At 40.2% G+C, this 16,945-nt stretch overlaps 1 protein-coding gene across 8 annotated transcripts in view; it reads right to left on the minus strand.

The window, feature by feature from the left end:
• Positions 1-16,945, minus strand: part of BTRC (beta-transducin repeat containing E3 ubiquitin protein ligase) — a 158,885-nt gene that overhangs the window by 119,222 nt on the left and 22,718 nt on the right. For 6 of the 8 annotated variants that reach the window (XM_063132537.1, XM_063132536.1, XM_063132533.1 and 3 more), the window contains exon 2: positions 15,456-15,524. The exons of the other annotated variants lie outside the window; for them this stretch is intronic. In XM_063132537.1, the coding sequence (XP_062988607.1) occupies positions 15,456-15,524 (69 nt within the window). The remainder of the gene's footprint in view (positions 1-15,455; positions 15,525-16,945) is intronic. 8 annotated transcript variants of the gene reach the window in all.

The raw sequence follows: 16,945 nt of genomic DNA on the forward strand, positions 1-16,945 counted from the left end.
CCAACTACCCCATTGCCCACATCTTGCTGTTATCGCCAGTCTCTAGATTCCCCCATATCTTGCAGAGGAATCCCTTCCATTATTTCTGATCAGGGAGAACAACAGATATTCCTCAAGGTGACAGGACTTGGAGATCAAACCCCATGCCCTGGAGGAATCCAAGGAGGCTCTATGGGTCCATCCCGGTGTTTGACTTTAAAGTACTGCAAGATTCTTTGTTGCTAATACCCTACTGTAACTAATGCTAAGTATGTGTAACTTTAATAATTGTATAGTCTTTCCTTTTTCTTCCTCTGTTGCCTCCCAGGTGTTTAGTTTTAGAACACAAGTCCTTTGGGGAAGGGATCTGTCCTGTGTCTATAAAGCATCATGTCCACAGATACACACACAAAAACATTTTACATGCTGATGCAAATAAGTTACAATCTGTGGAGCAACGCTTAAAGCTGAATCCTGCCTATGCTCTGAGACACCCACAGTTTATAAGTCAGTATCATTACTTGGAAATAATTACGCAGGAATGCCTGAAAGCCAATGGTAACTACATATGCATCTGTGTGTAAATTGCATAACACTGCTTCATCATATCACTGTATCAGGTTTGATACCGTCATTTAGAATTGTTGTCATGTATTGTATGCAGAAAGATTGATATTTCCTTCCATAGTTGTTGCTTTTTCTTTTCTTTTTTTGTTTAAAGAAAGCAACGTTTATCGTCTTTAAAAGACCATACAGGGAGGGAAAATGTCATTCCTGTTCTTGCTTTCTGCCCAAAGAAAGCAGAGGCTTTAAATTGGTACTGGTGTCTGAAAGAAGCTTATTCACAAACTCAAACAAAAGGCCTCTGGTGTTTCAATAGAAACACAACTTGTGTAAATCAGAGAAGTGACCCAACAGGACACCTTCATTTAATGCCCAAGTGCTAAGAAAGCTCAATAGGCCCTACTCAAAACTGCTGGTCAAGCTGCATGCTTCAAATACTCAGGGCTGCATTGACAGCTCCACAAATAAGGACGGCATTGTTTATCACTGGGGAAATGGCAGACCAAAGTTCCTCCTTGCACCCCAATCAGCTACAGATATATTTTTAAAGCAAAACAAAGAATACAAACAGCAATGAATGAGGAGTTGCCTGCCATGGAAGAAAGTTAATGACACCATAAAGTATCCCTCCCTCCTGTCCTCGTGTCCCAGGCTAAGCAATTCTCTGTTCCTGCCATTTGATTTAATTAATGCTTTCATCTTCCTTGGCTCCATTTGGACCCAAAGAGACATCAGTCTCTAGATAGCAAAAACAGATGGGGGGGAGGGGGGAAGAAAGGGAAGGTGTGCCAAAAATCCCAGCACATCTACAACCAAGGCAGAGGCATATAAAGTCTCCCCTCCCCATCCCATGCTCCAAGCAAATGAACATGCACCATCACCCCAGTATACCCTTCTGAATCCTACAAAGCAAACAGTTAATCCCTGTTTGCAGCAAATGAATTGCTTGGACAAAGCCCAGTTCCCACAAAATGTTTTGGTGAAGGCAAGTTCCAAAGTAGCAAATGAGGTAGCAGCTACTTTTCTGGACTATACCACTTCAGAACGAAGGTAGGAACTCACATGGTTATCTATAAAAATAAATATGTTCTGGCATATAGATGACTGGAAGAAGATGAAGAAGACTAGGCTAGCACTCTTCTCACTGACATATAACTTCTTATGTGTAGGGCTTTTTTTTTCTTCTTATGGAAAAGCATCCAATCTTGTGATACCCAATCCCTGCAGTCTGAAATAGTAGAGTCCAAAGACAGAGTGACTACCTCATCTAATGTGTTTAAGATCTAGTCCACACAAGAAGCAGGTACACTACCTACCCACAGCCTAGTAATGCTTCATTCATACAAATTGATTGCAGAACAGAATACACTGGCGTCAGAATAGAGTTGAGATTTAATTTAAAAGAGTTTCTAGTAACCTCTGACACAATAACCAGAACACTGGTCCAGAATGCAACACAATTCAAGAACTGCCTTATATTACAGGACTTCATGCTATATTAAACAGTGACCTCTTTGGTTCATTCCGAAGCATATGCGCTGTGCACCCTGTTTAGTTTTGCATTTCCTTTTGTGTAATGCATTACTTCATTCTACAGACTCCTTCTTATCCTTCTCTCTCTTCTTTAAGGAACACAATCCAATATTTCCCAGACTCTCTCATGCTGAAGTCTAACTTTCCACTTAGGTTTGCATTCTGAAGTGAAACATCCTAAATGGGATAGGGTCCAAAGTCACAACACATTTTGATTCTAACACACAAGCATATACATGACATTACGATTCTCCACACATGGTCATTTCCATTTTTACCATGACTGAATGCCAGGGAAAGGTTTCTCTCAGTCACCCTAAGACATTTTGCCACAATTAAATACAGTTTATATTTAACCCCAATAACGTGCAAAATAAAGTTAGTGACATCCAGTCATTTCTCTTTGTCAGGTACTATTAAAGAACTCTCCCTCCCCCACAAAAAAGTAATTCAAAATGCCTGAATTAAATAGCATTGTATCACCTGATATAAATAGCATTGTATCCATCACTTTATTCACTTCCCTAAACATAGAGTTCAAACTGCCCATTCAAACTTCAATAATACTACGACTTGACCTTGTATTTTCTTTCTTTCTTTTTATCATCTCTCTGTAGGGCTGGCGGGAGATAAGCTAAAGTAGGGCTTTGTCTTGTTAGAGAAAGTTAACATGCCAACCTTAGTTTATCAAATTAGTAACTATTCTCAATCCTTTCAGCATGTCTGTTATGTGTTTGATGTTCAAAATACCACTTAGTAAATTTTACTAAGGTCTGACTTGTGTCCCCATTTGCAAAGCTTCATAGGGAAAGAAAAACACACACATACCTTTCAAGAGCACCTTGATTTATAACAACAGGCTATATTCCACCCTTAGTTATAGAGGGACAACAATTATTCACATTTAAGGCTCCAATCCTAAACACACTTACTAGGGAGTAAATCCCATTGAACAGAGGCCTAATCTACACCAAGCAGGATACTGCACTATGAAAGCTTATGAAAGTGGTATATAAAAGGCAGGAGCCACACTACTGCTCTACAGCAGTAATGAAGTGCACTGACAACTGTTGGGGGCCATTGACACATACCTCTTTCATAGTGCCATATCCTGTTTGGTGTGGTTCCTGTCTTTTATATACCACTTTCATACTGCAATATCCTACTTGGTGTAGATTAGGCCAGAGTGATCAGGTCTGCACAACTGTGGAAGGAAAATAAGCCACTGTGCCTCATTTTTCCTCCCCACATGGGCTGGTCACATGCCACCTAATTATCAACCTTATCCTTGCTGGATGTGGCTTGTGGTGTTTGTCTGAACCCAGTGAGGGTGGGTGGCAGGCCCATCCTTGCCGAGTTTGGATGACAGAACAAGCTGCGGCCATTGAGGGTGATTATGGTAATTAAGTGGCATGATAATGGCATGCACACCTGGGAAAATAAGCCACAGTGACTTATTTTCCTTCCCTGATCATCCGAACCCACCCAGTGAGACTTATTTCTGAGTAAACCGATATAGGATTGTGCTTTATGCACAAAGACAGATTTGCAAGTAGGATTTCCACAGTGTGAAAATGTGGAATAATAATAATAAAAAAGATGTGCTACTTGAACCTGTATAAGAAGGAAACAAATTGAGTCATGTTTTTATTTGATTGTTTTATCTAGTGAATTTTTTGTAAACCACCTTTTATTTACTATGGTATAGCAATACCATAAGAAAGAGAGAAAGAAAGAAAGAAAGAAAGAAAGAAAGAAAGAAAGAAAGAAAGAAAGAAGCTTTACATTAAAACACTTAGGAAACCTGAAGATATTCCTTTAAAAAATTAAGTAAATAAAGGTAAAATTACAGCTCCAAAACAGGAGGGTAAAAATACAGAAGAGGCACTACGCTGAATAGCAAGGTATAGTGTTGTTCTTAAAAAACACAAAGAGGAGAAATTCATTTATTGTTATTAAATAACCCTGAATGAAAGGTGGAAAAAAATACTTCTAATTATTCAGCATCACCAGAATCAAGTCAGTAGATACCTGGATGATATGGTGCATCTGATTTTCCTGCTTTAAGAAATGTTAATTATATCTGAACAGAGCACAAAATTATAGTAACATCAGTGTTAACAGAAGTAATGTTATAAAACATAGGCAGGTATGAAAACAAACAAACCAGGACCTGCGTCCCTGTTCTGCCTAGAATGCCGAAATATTTCTTTTAAAATGTTAGATCTAGACAGGAAATAGAGATTTAGAAGCAAATATCTAAAATTAAGAGAAAGATACATGAGAAACTTGAGAGTGGATAGATTCACAGCCAACTGTAATGTTCATATACGGGTTCAGAGAAGGCAAATCAGATCTGGAGCAGAATATAAAGACGCTGCTTTCTTAATGGAATTAATCAACAGGTACCTAAGAAGTGTTCTTAAACTTTTTTTTACCATTTACCATGGAAACCCTCCAGAATTGTCCAGTCCTACTCTTTCCTTTGCCCTTTCAAAGAAATCACACACTCATTTTGACCCTATATGTCATCACCCTACATACACTGTCTATACTCTATAAAGCCTTTTTGATGTAATGTGGGATCCTTCTCATGATCATCTTTTAATTCTTCAGTGGTTTAAAAACAGAGTACATTTTAATAAAATACAGTTCCCAAAGTATTGCATGTTAATGGTAGTAAAGATGGGGGGTGGGGGAGCAGGGACCATTAAAGGGTTCAAATGAACAATGCTAAACAGAAAAATAAGTATTCCTATCTAGTCTTTTTACAAAGAACTCCTTTTTATTCTATACTGGTCTCTGTGGTACCAACAGGGTGCCTATATTATTATTATAACTGCCTTTCCCTTTATAGAAGGACAAAGGTTAATTGCTTTTCTGGAGGTCACCCGGCAAGCCAACATCAGAGTCAAAAACGGGACCTACACTTCCTTATTCTGAGACATTATTTAACCATTTCATTACCCCTCCTTCTTGCTCCACTGCAGTATACTCTTAAGTTTCATTCAGGTACTCGAATCCTTTGAAATTTACCAGGTTACTTCATCCCCTTATGGAACAGAAAGTAGCTCAAAGTTTTTTGGTAATTCAACAGTGTGGCTTTCACCCTCATCCCTTGGGAATTTGCTTGTTCTTAGGGTAGTTTATATAAGCTAAGACACAGTATGAATCAATAATAAATATATCAAGCAACTGCAGCTACTGTCTAGCCAACACTTCGTACTATACAGGCTTGTGCATAAAAAGATATCTTTACCAGCCTCTGAAAAATGGCAAGGTATTCCATAGAGAGGGCACCACTTGGAAAAGGTTCTACTCTTTGTAGCTACCTGCCTGGCCTCTGATAGCAGAGGCACTTGGAACAGGACCTCTTCCTTTCATGATTTCTGTCCCCGCCCCTGAACCTATTCTGCTTAGGGCAAGGGTATGCAAGCTGGCACCCTCCAGATCTTTCTGGATTTCAACTCCTACCATCCCCAACCATTGGTCATCTGACTGGGGATGATGGGAGTTGTAGTCCTAAACATCTGGAAGACACCAAGTTGGCTACCCAGTTTAGGTTTTTCACCAGACAAAAACACTTTGAATTGTGCCTACACACTACCTTGATGTTAGTGCAGTGCTTTGAGACCCCATATTGTTTTCCCTCCACCCAGTTTTTGTTAATACCCTGGGTACCATATTCTGTACCAAATGACGTTTCTGAACAATCTTTAAAAGGAGTGTATTATACGACTAGTCCAATCTGGAAATTATTGACATGTACTGTAGTGAATAGATCTGACCCCCCAAGATGAATTTACAATCCAAGTAAGGTGTTAGAAAGAATTCCTATCCATAGATGTTATCTGAGAGTAAGGAAAACTTGGTCCAGGAGAACTCCCAACTGTTGCACCACTCCTTATGTGGGTGTTACCCTGTACCTTCTCCTACAACCAAGTCAACAAGAACAGTTACCATCAACTCCTTCATCTTATCTGGATTGAGCTTCAATTTATTTGCCATCATCCAATCCAACTCAAACTCCAATTACTTGCTCAGATCATCCATTCCCTCATTGGGATTCAAGGAGAAGAAGAAATAAAGCTGAGCATCATCAGCATTACCAAGCCCTAAACAGCCTCTCCCGGTGGTTTTATGTAGATGTTAAAGAGCATAGGAGATTAGTACTTCACAGAAACTCTTAGTACCACCATCTGGAAGAAGTAAAACTATAGTAATACAGTGCCACTGACTGGCAGACCTGACAGGTAGTCCAGAAGGTAGTTGGTAGGATCAAACATTACTGAGAGGTCCAGAGAATCAAGACGGTCACAGTTACCCTGACCATTGGTTCCACCAGTGTCACCTTTTTAACAACAACCCCCCTTGGCAATCTGAGTCCCTACATTGGTCCAGAAGTTAGAGTGATATGGTTCCAGACAAATTCCAGCCAGTTTGGTAATCCTCTGTGAAGATTCTGCAAAGCTTTGATGGGTTTCAGGCCACCACCCAGGAATCATTTTGCTAAATGAATAAACAATTAATCATATAAAGATAAAACAATATGAAAAACATAGATTTGTGGAGGAGGCATAATCAAACACAGTACTAAACTCTGCAATAAACATATTCTTCCTTGGATTTTAAATTAGTGTACACTTAGTACATAATTAGTAGTGTACACACCAAATAATAATGCCACAAGAGCCATTTCAATGAACTGTGTAAATAATTTGCCTTTTGAAGAGGCATATATGTGAATACAGTCTTATTACCTATTGTAGAGTTATATATACTTGAGAACAAGAGTACATTTCTGGAAACTTACCCAATTACAAATTTACCAAAGAGAGTACAAAGGTCTTGACCGGATTATTATTTTTATAATTTTTGAGGGATATTAAAGGATGGGGTGGGTAGGAAATTATTTCCATCCATATTTTTATGTGCATTTACCAAATTTGCACCTGCCAAATTAATGAGCAAACCAGAACAGAGTTGCACACCAGAATTCACTTTCCAAACTTTAGCAATGCAATTATCTACACACACAAAATGCAAATATCAGAGTAAAGTGCACACAAAAATGCAAACAGAGAGAAAATAACACATGTGCTTATTATAGGGGAAACAGTTTTCAAAAATGCATATATTAGCAAAGTGTGCACTAAAATGCGTATATTAAGAGAAGTGAGCATAAAATCCATACAAATTGTTGTGGGGGCTTTATAAGTTAAAATTCATACAACTGGTGCAGAATTGAGCAAAACCAAATTTTAGGTCCAAAAAATGAGAAACTGAATGAAACCAAAATTGACAGATTCTTCCATCCTAAATTAGAAGATTGGGGAAAACATGTGAAGACAGAGGAAAATGTGTCCATTATAACTGGTAATGCCACTTTATTAGTTAAAAGCCCTGCAGGTAAATTTGCCCATAGTGGCTTGTTGTTACATGCAAACCAGGTAAAAGAGTAACATCGTGGAGCTTCACAATTTCAAAAGCAAGAGACAAAAAACAAGAAACTGGTTCCTGCCCCAGGAGCTTACAATCTAAAATCTGAGAGTGTGAGACACAACAGAGTGTGAGAGAAGGATTACAGCTGCTGTTGAATTGTTAAAGCCTGACATAGCATTCTTATTACATTCTGAGAACTCCGTGTTCTCAGTGCTTTTTAGACAAGACTTCAACCTGAGATGGCAGGGAGTCAGTTCAGCTAGACCTCCTTGTAGCGCATTTCCCTTCAACTTCAACGTGAAAATGGCAATTTTCCCTGATTAAACACTTTACTGAGAGTACCCCATCCCACAATCTTCTCTTAGTCTGCATTCTTTAAGGAGGCAAAGATCTACTGAAATAGGGCAAAGGCTAAAAACATCACTATTCCATTTAGGTAAAGGAGAGGCTGCAAAGAGGATGTAATTTTGCATTGCCTTTCCCCCTTTATTTAAGTTGCCTTTATTTCTGCTGCAAGACTGCAGTTTTCAGCTATTTATTCCAGACTAATTTTAATGTTCTAGAAAATATACTGCATACAATAATGCTACATTGGCAAGAAGCAGGAACCTCATGGGTTATTTGTCTGCTCCATCGCCACCTCTTATAATTCTATACATTTATTTGCAACCAATGCCGCTAACTGCCTATTTGCACAAAATGTGTGTGTGTGGGGGGGCATAATGTAGGCATAACGCATTGGATGAAATTGCTGGCCTATTTCAAGTATTTTTTAGCCTATATTTACCAAAATATGGTCATTCAGGAAGTAATGTTACATTAAATGATAGCTACTTATTATTAGTTTCTGAAGTTTTATAGCCTACCTTTTTTCATTAGCTGGAATCAAACAAGATATACACCCAATTTTTATTTTAGATTGCCTGGCTGCATCAAATGTTCTGCAAATAGTAGTGGATTAGGTTGAAATGCCTGACAATAAGGAGTTTATAAACACTGCATTAAAGCATGGTTTGCATTAATCATATTTTAGAACCCAAATCGTGGTAGAAGGTTCCAAGTGTACAATTAGAAAACCATGGTTTAAAGCTGCTTTCCTGATTTCATTCTCCATCCTCTTAGGTTCATAAGTTCCTTTCCCTTCCATGATGTAGCAGCCTCTGGAGGTGGAGCAATGGCTGCGGCCGAGATTTGTCAATTCTGATCGCATGACAAACCATGATGGCTAACCCACTTCAAACGATGGTTTCTAATGCTGTTTTGCTGGTCAGTGCCAAATTGTTCATTCAAACATCACAGAAAACTCTAAGGTTCCTTAAGAGCAGTTTGGTATGATGTCTGAATTGAGCCTATGACTTCAGAACTCAACTTGAGATATCAGATCCTTAAATGAGCAGGCAAAAAACAACAACGGGTACCTTTAGTATTGCCTATTAAAAATACATAAGCAAACCTTTCCTTCTTGAAAGTTGTCCCTTCATATATGGAATGTTAGTTGGATATGGAATGTTAGTTGCTGATTGAAACAATGCTTCCATTTGAAAGTATAGGATTAAATCAAGAATGTAAAAACATGTACAGGTGCTCATTTCTCATAACAATATACTCATAAGAAATGGAGAAAAATATGCTTTAAATTATTTGAAAGCTTTTTCTCATAGCTAACATGTCTCTCTGGTCACAAACATTTTTTCTTCTCTAGTACAGCAACTGTGACTGTAAAAGCCTGCTATTAAGGGCAGAAGGTAATAACATTAATTGGGGTGATCCCAGACAAGTTCTATTTAACTGTTATCCCCAATTTAAGTGGCTGAAATTATGCACATCTAGCCTGCTTGGTTTTTAAATAAAATAGTTAGAATTATTGATATTTATAGCATGTTTCCAGGCTTGCAAAATCCATCTTCTTCCACCTTGTCTGTAACATAAACTGCTTTAAGGTCATATGAATATACTTTTACTAGGGCACTTTTTGCATTCTGTATCAGCCAGGCCCCAAATCAATAGTGTACAATATGAAGGGGAAACACAACTGACAATGAAAGAGACTATTGGGGCAACACTGTAGCTTGCACACAAACTAGGTTTTTCAACTTCTAAAAAGTTAGTCAATGCTATGAAATAAATGCTAATTATATACCATACTATACATCTTTAATGCGATCCATAGATCCATGAAAAAACAAGAATCAAACATGAAACATCAGTTAGAGCTATTGTCAACTTTCGTCTAATACACAGAGAGCTCTAATCCTGGCCGCCACTGTAAGAAAATTAGCAACAGCCAAAGTTACTTTTGAGGACTTATCTTCCAACAGAAACTTAACAAAATTTGTCTGAACTTCTGGACAGTTTATTCAACAATGGGGTGATCATAAGATGATGGGCCTGATTATAAAAGCTACAGGACAGAAGGATATGCTCCATCGTCTCCACTTCCATATTCCTACAGGGGCACCTTCGTTCCTGATAAGGGACACCAACATATCTGCCCTGAAGTAATTCAATATAATAATCATTGCATCAGGCCTTGGAGAAAGCAATACGATATTTAGCCACTGACAGGTTCTTTAAATAGTCAGCCAGCTGAAGAGGCCCAACGTAATGAACGTGCAATGCCCTGGGAGAGCAAGAAACATAAGAGCGAGTGTGTAAGTTGCAGAAGGCTATGTCCCACAGTCTTTGTTGAACAGATTTAAAAGCAAAATTCAAGCCCAGATTAAGGAGGAAGTAAGAGGAGAGACTGATTGAAGCTGCCTTCCTGGCAAGAAGCCTAGACCAGCTGTTCACATAGTTGTCTTGAGCCAGACATGGAAGCAGACCTGAGCCCCTCCCAAAAAAGCTAACTTCCATCTGAAATTTTAAGGCAGACCACCAAGCCCTAAGTGAAAGAGAACTTTCCCTGGTTTCCAACAAAAGTACAGAATTAGGGACACACTTTGGGAGTTGAAGAAGGGTCCTCAAAAACCTTGTCTGTAGCCTATCTATCTTAGATGTTAATCCCCCTATCCAGATGTTGGAGGCATATAAAAGCTGGGCTGCAGACTTGGCATTAAACACTTTGATGGCAGACGGTATAAACATTCCCCCGTTAGTAAAGAAAAAATGTGTTATTGCGGCTGAAATGACTGAAGCTTTATTAAGGGTGGCCGATCTATGGGCACTCCAGGACAGGGTATGATGGAATAACAGCCCCAGATAAGAGAAATTTTTCACCTGTTCCAGGATATGCCCATCAAGGGACCACCAGCGTTGAGAAAATCTATTTTCAAAGACCATGACTTTAAATTTCTCAAAATTAATTTTCAGATCGTTAGTCAAGCAGAAGTTGGAGAATTTCATTAAAAGATGTTTCAAACCAGGTCTAGAACGGGAAAGAATAACAGCATTGTCTGCGTAAAGTAAAATAGGAATTTTCCTTGCACCAAATTTGGGGAAGTGTTCTTCGTGGTCAGACAGGGCCTCCTCAATATCGTTTATGTATAAGTTAAACAATGTAAGTGCGAGGTTACAGCCCTGTCTTACTCCTCTAGACATAAGAATTTCATTTGAGAGCTGTCCCTGTGTGCCGTGTCTAACTCGCATCCTGCTGTCGCTGTATAGAACAATTATAAGATTAAGAAGCCTTTTGTCCACCAGGATCTTATCTAATTTCTCCCATAGTTTGGTTCTAGGGATGGAGTCAAAAGCGGATTTCAGATCCATGAAGGCAACAAACAGTTTGCTACGTAGAAATTTAAGATGTTTCTCCGCTAAGTGAAAAAGAATCAGACCATGATCAGAGGTGGAGTGATTCTTTCTTAAAGCAGCTTGGGTCTCCGTGACAACATTATTGGCCTCGAGGATGTCAGTTAGTCTATTAGACTAATTATATGCTGTAAGATGAAGTAGGATAAACAATAATATGCATCTATCTAAAATTATTCTAAGTTTAGCGTACTCTAGAGATGAAACATCACCCAAGATGTTTAAAGTTGGATTCTTTTTCAGATGTTTTCAGGATGTTTTTAATAATGTATACTATGTTTTTAATCAGTTTTTATGTGTTTTATATTCACTGTTGTTCCCCACCTCGATCCAAGTGGAGAGGCAGATAAGAAATAAATTTATTATTATTATTATTAATAATAATAATAATAATAATAATAATAATAATAATTTTAAATTAAGCTTTTCATGGGGAGTGAGTGATGTGCCTACTCTCTGGCCATATCAGGGAGGGATTATCCCTCCCTTGCCCCGGGATCTCACCCTCCCCTTTAACCCTGTTTTTTCTGCAGTCTGGGGCTGAGCCCGAGACCACAGAGTGTGTGGCCAGGCGCTGCGGGTTGACCCAGCTCCGTGTGATTCCTCATGAGGAGCCGGGAGCTGCACCCATCAGGGGTAGAGTGGGGGGAGCGGGGAAAGTAATTTAAATTTAAAAAATTACTCACCATTTGCGCACGAGGGTTTGTGCACTGCTGCCCCTTTAAGTTAAAAAAAATAGCGGGCACGACGCCTCTCCTTCTGAGGTCGTCGCCCGTCGCATGTAAACAGAGGAGGGATCTTGTGATATACACATTGCAAGATCTTCCCTCCGCCATCGCGGGCTAACAGGTAGGTCTAGCTAATAGGGCTGTGCACGGACCCCCCGATCCTCTTAGCTCCTGATCTGCAAATTGCGGATTGGGCCCGCTCCGCCCCACCTCGGTCTGCCTAGAGTCCGCTCTGCTCCACTGCGGAGCTCCGGCTCCGAAGCAGAGCTCCACAGTGGCGGGGAGGGGCGCCAGGTAAGGCCCCCCTCCCTCTTATCTGTGTCCATCCCGTCCCGTCCCAGCTTCACTAGAGCCCGCGGCTCAACCAGGAACTGTAGGCCCCGCTTGTGGCCTACACTTCCTGTTTGAGTCCTCGGGCTCAGTTGAAGCAGCTGCGGGACCGCGGATGGATGCAGGTAAGATCCCCCTCCCCATTACCTGGCTCTGCCGCCGTCACTGCATGGGCGGCGGCGGCAGCGGCGGCAGGGCCAGGTAAACCCCCTCCCTCCTCTCCCTTACCTGCGTCCGTCTGCAGACCTGCGGCTGCTTCAACTGAGTCCGAGGACTCAAACAGGAAGACCAGGCCTAGTCTTCCTGTTTGAGTCCTCGGGCTCAGTTGAAGCAGCTGTGGTACTGCGGACGGATGCAGGTAAGACCCCCCTCCCCCTTACCTGGCTCTGCCGCCTTCGCTGCATGGGCGGCAGCGGCAGGGCCAAGTAACCCCCCCCTACCTTTTTTGTGGAGCTCCGGATCAAGGCGAAGGATCCGCCTTCACCTCGATCCGCTCTGCAACGCTCCGCTGCTCCCCCGATCCTCTTTGCCTTCGCCTTAAGGGGAGGCGAAGCCCCCGATCCGCTTCTGCTTCTCCGGTCCGAGGAGAAGCGGAGCACAGCCCTACTAGCTAAGGCCTCTGTTATTCATAGTGCAAACTTTAGCATTCATTTACAAATCTGCCCTAGGTTTTGTAACATGAACATTTGATATTGGCGTCATAACCATTTAACCTGATAAATGCTGCGACTGCAATAAAACTGTGTTAGAAGTTGAATTATCAGAGCCAATGTCACGAACAACAGTGCTCATTTTTTTCTCCTAGGGCTGTGTTGAATATTTCCCAGTTTAAATTTGTGAGCCAAAAACAACAATGGAACCGGGGGTGGGGGTGGGAGAGGAGAAATACAGTCTTATGGTCTGGAAAATTCTTTAATTGTGAGAATATTCACCCCTTTTCAGTCTTGCTTGTTGCCATTGTTTCCCCTATCCCCATCCCCACTTGTTACTGCTTCTTTTTTCTTCCTGGATTATGATCCCACCAACCAGGGATTGTGAAAAGGATGACATCATAATGCTACGTAGCCGCTGCATGTCAACATCACTGAAGGAGAAAGGGGGCACACAGGGGAAGGCAACATAACATGAATAGGTGAACATTTTTGCAGGCACTGCTGAAAAATAGTTGAACATTTTTACCACTACTGAAAACATTCTTGAAATACAGTGAGTAGCTTCAGCTCATCCCTATTTACTCCCCCATTCTGAATCAATACAAGAACTCAGTGCAAGTCCTAAGGGTGTAACTATCTCTCTACATGGAAAAATAATCCCCCAGTAAAATTGCATTTAATACCGAGTGAGGGTAAATGAGTCACTGCCTCTGCTGGCTCAACACTAAGAAAGAAATAGGAAAACAACATGTTAAGTTCTAACCTGTGCATTAAACACTGTATTAAGCATTATTAAGATATTAACAAATGTTTACAATCACAGAATCTACAATATACATGTAGTACATTTTTAAAGGGGAAAAGTCTAAGTTTAAGTTTTGGCAAGCAGCAAATTCATCCACACTGGCAAAGCATTAAATGCAGGGATGGAAATGAGTAAGTTCCTAACATCCTTGATAGAGAACAGGGAGAGTCAATGCCACCTACTCATATCTATCAATATAATACTGCCCAGCCAAGTCGTGTGATTATTTCAGCAAATGAAAAGACAACAGGGGTGTTTTAGTTAACATAAACATTAACAAGCAGATTATAGTTGTACTGATTTAAGATGGGAACAGCAAAAGCAGCCTTGGAAAGGAAGAGGGTGAACCACTTACAATACAATCCATTTTTTAGCAGTTCTACTAGCCCAGCTCTGGAACAGAAAGGAAAAATATAACCTATTGATCAAAAAACTCACCTTCTATTACTATTAATATTTATTTACTGCATAGGAGTAGGTTGTAGCATCCCTCATCTGAGCTTTAATTGGGTGATCGTTACTAGTTCATTAAAAATACTATGGAGATGTCACTTAAATCCTAATATAGTAAGATTTCCTAGGGTAATTTCTTAAAAGGAAGGAACCTCGCATTCCTTTGACTGATCTCCCCATAACAATCCAGTACATCTTGTGCATAAACTAAATGGTACTCTGCCTGTTTTTCCTGCTTGCACACACATTATTCCAGCAATCAGCTTGAGACAACCCAACTACACACAAGGCTCTGTCCTTCCACTTAACACTAAATAGTTTTAAGTTTCATTATTTTATTTCCTCCTTGGAATCCTTATTCCAAGGATTCTTTATTCATTTGTTTCATTGGGCTCAAAGAACTGGAGAGACTTGCATTCTACCAACACCTTCACAATCATAGTTGCCACAACAGGATACAGCTGATCTGCATTTCATTTTTCAGCGTCATGACAATCATTCCAGCTTCCTACAATGGAGCAACTTTACATATCTACTTTGAGAATGTTGCCTTTCCCCACAAAGGTACATACATGTCGTGAGCGTGCATGTGTCATACATGCAAAGTTTAAAACAAGATTCTTTGGGGAGAATTGTTATACCAGATTTGTTTTGAGACGCTGACAGCAATTGCTAGAGCTAGGCTGCCGAAACATCTAAAGCTTGGCCTTTAATAATCACCAAAGTAATATAGCACCAGACCACATCTGAGCAGGGACTCCCAATAGTGTCAGATTGTGTCAAACTGCAGGATTGTTATGGGATGCGAGCAAATGTCCACACTTGTTTTACCCAATCAAATCTGAATTAGGCTCTAGATGCAAGCCTCCTGTGTATTAACCCACTGGCCTCCCCGTTATTACCACTACCACAGACCTTCATACTTGAAGGCTAATTTTAATTCAGCAATTTGAGTTGTTGCTGCAGATCTTTCTACGCATTGTCCCACTCTCCCTTCTGATGATCCTTGTTTGAACTTTTACTCATGAGAAGTGCAAAGACGAGATGCACACAACATGCAGACATATGATACAACACACACAAATATATAGATGTAGAGGGTATTTGATTACACAGCACCAGTGGGGGGTGTTGAACTTTATGTATACTTTATTAATGAAACAAGCACAAATTTCAGGTGCAAATTCTCACAAGAGATGAAAAACAGTAATACAGTCCAACCTGCTTTAGCCATGCTTGGTATCCAGAAGATGTAAGCTGGAATCCATCTTTAGGCATGTGTATTCTGGGCTAGGAGAGAATAGACATAAGAGACCTCCTTTTACATTGGGACCTGGCTAACCTAACCATTTTCCCAGGTGAGAGTAAACATCACACACGTTCTCAGCCACACATATAATGACTAATTCCTTGGAAAACCGCAGGTAGGTTACTACTCTAGATAACTCAGAATAATAGAATAGTAGGGATGGAAGAATTATGAATATCTAGTACAACTTACACAGGATTCTGCATAGCTAACCATCTCTAAAGGATTAACCAATAGAACTTACAGCCTTAAAAGATGCAAAGGAATGTTAAAGAAACATGAGAACCTCCCAACATACTTTTTGTCTGGTTTTATTTGGGATCGGCATTCTGATCCAGGTCATCAGAATTAGAACAAACTGAGTAGCTGACTGCTTCTCCATTTACATTCACAAAGGACACACTGAAGCAGCCTTATGCTTTTCACAGATCTGATTTAAAGGTCCATTAAGACTGTTTGGGAATCCCTTAGTAGCTGTTCTAAAAATGCTGAAGGTCAAGTTGTCCAGGGCCCTAAAAATGTGATGCCTGTACCTAGGAATTTGGAATAGTGTGTCATACCGGTGCAAGATCAGTGCTAGCGTTTAGGGGTTCTGACATTTTTTCCAGGTCAGGTGATAGAAGAATATAACTTATGACCATCCCACTTGTTCTAGAGCTGTGAGAGCAGCTCTGTAGTTAAGGTATAGTATATTGCACACAGACATGGGTGAAGGTACTCCTGCTAGACAAAAACACAAGTTTGGTTAAGTAATAACATATGACAGCAAGCTTCCTATTTACTACCAGGAATAGCAAGAGCCAATTCAGAGTGTGACCTGGAGAAGCCTCAATGATAAGTCACTATCTTATCCAATTCACTCTACCATTTCCGTGTTACACTTGTATCCCATTCTTCTTCCAAGGAGCAAAGAATCATACTTGGGGTTTTCCAGTAAATCTCCTATCCAGAGACTTGTGAGGCCTAGGCCTGTTTATGGTCAGGACTGAACTATATTACACACAATTACCTTCCAGGCATGTTCAGGTCATTCTCTGGACTCCTTTCAAAGTCTTCCACTAACACACAGCTCTAAGAACAAGAGTACTGGTAGAGAAAGCAACTTTACTCTCAGCTAAGCAAGATAAAAATATCACATTGGTAAAAATGCCATGATTTCAATACGGTAGTATCTAGTGCAGCTCATCCAATGTCAAGACAACCTGCTCACATTCAATTGGGATAAAAAGAAAGTTCCAACTGCTGTGCAGTAGATTTGGCAATTCTTCATGTTTTTGGATGTGGAATTCCAATTTGCAGGACATGTCATGGTACCAAAATCAGTCAAATGCTTTTTAGAATTAACACACCATAGACTAGGATGGCTCTAGGCACTGTATTTAAAGGGCATGTTACAAGCAAC

Source organism: Elgaria multicarinata, chromosome 8 (assembly GCF_023053635.1).
Source record: "Elgaria multicarinata webbii isolate HBS135686 ecotype San Diego chromosome 8, rElgMul1.1.pri, whole genome shotgun sequence".
NCBI lineage: Eukaryota > Metazoa > Chordata > Lepidosauria > Squamata > Anguidae > Elgaria > Elgaria multicarinata.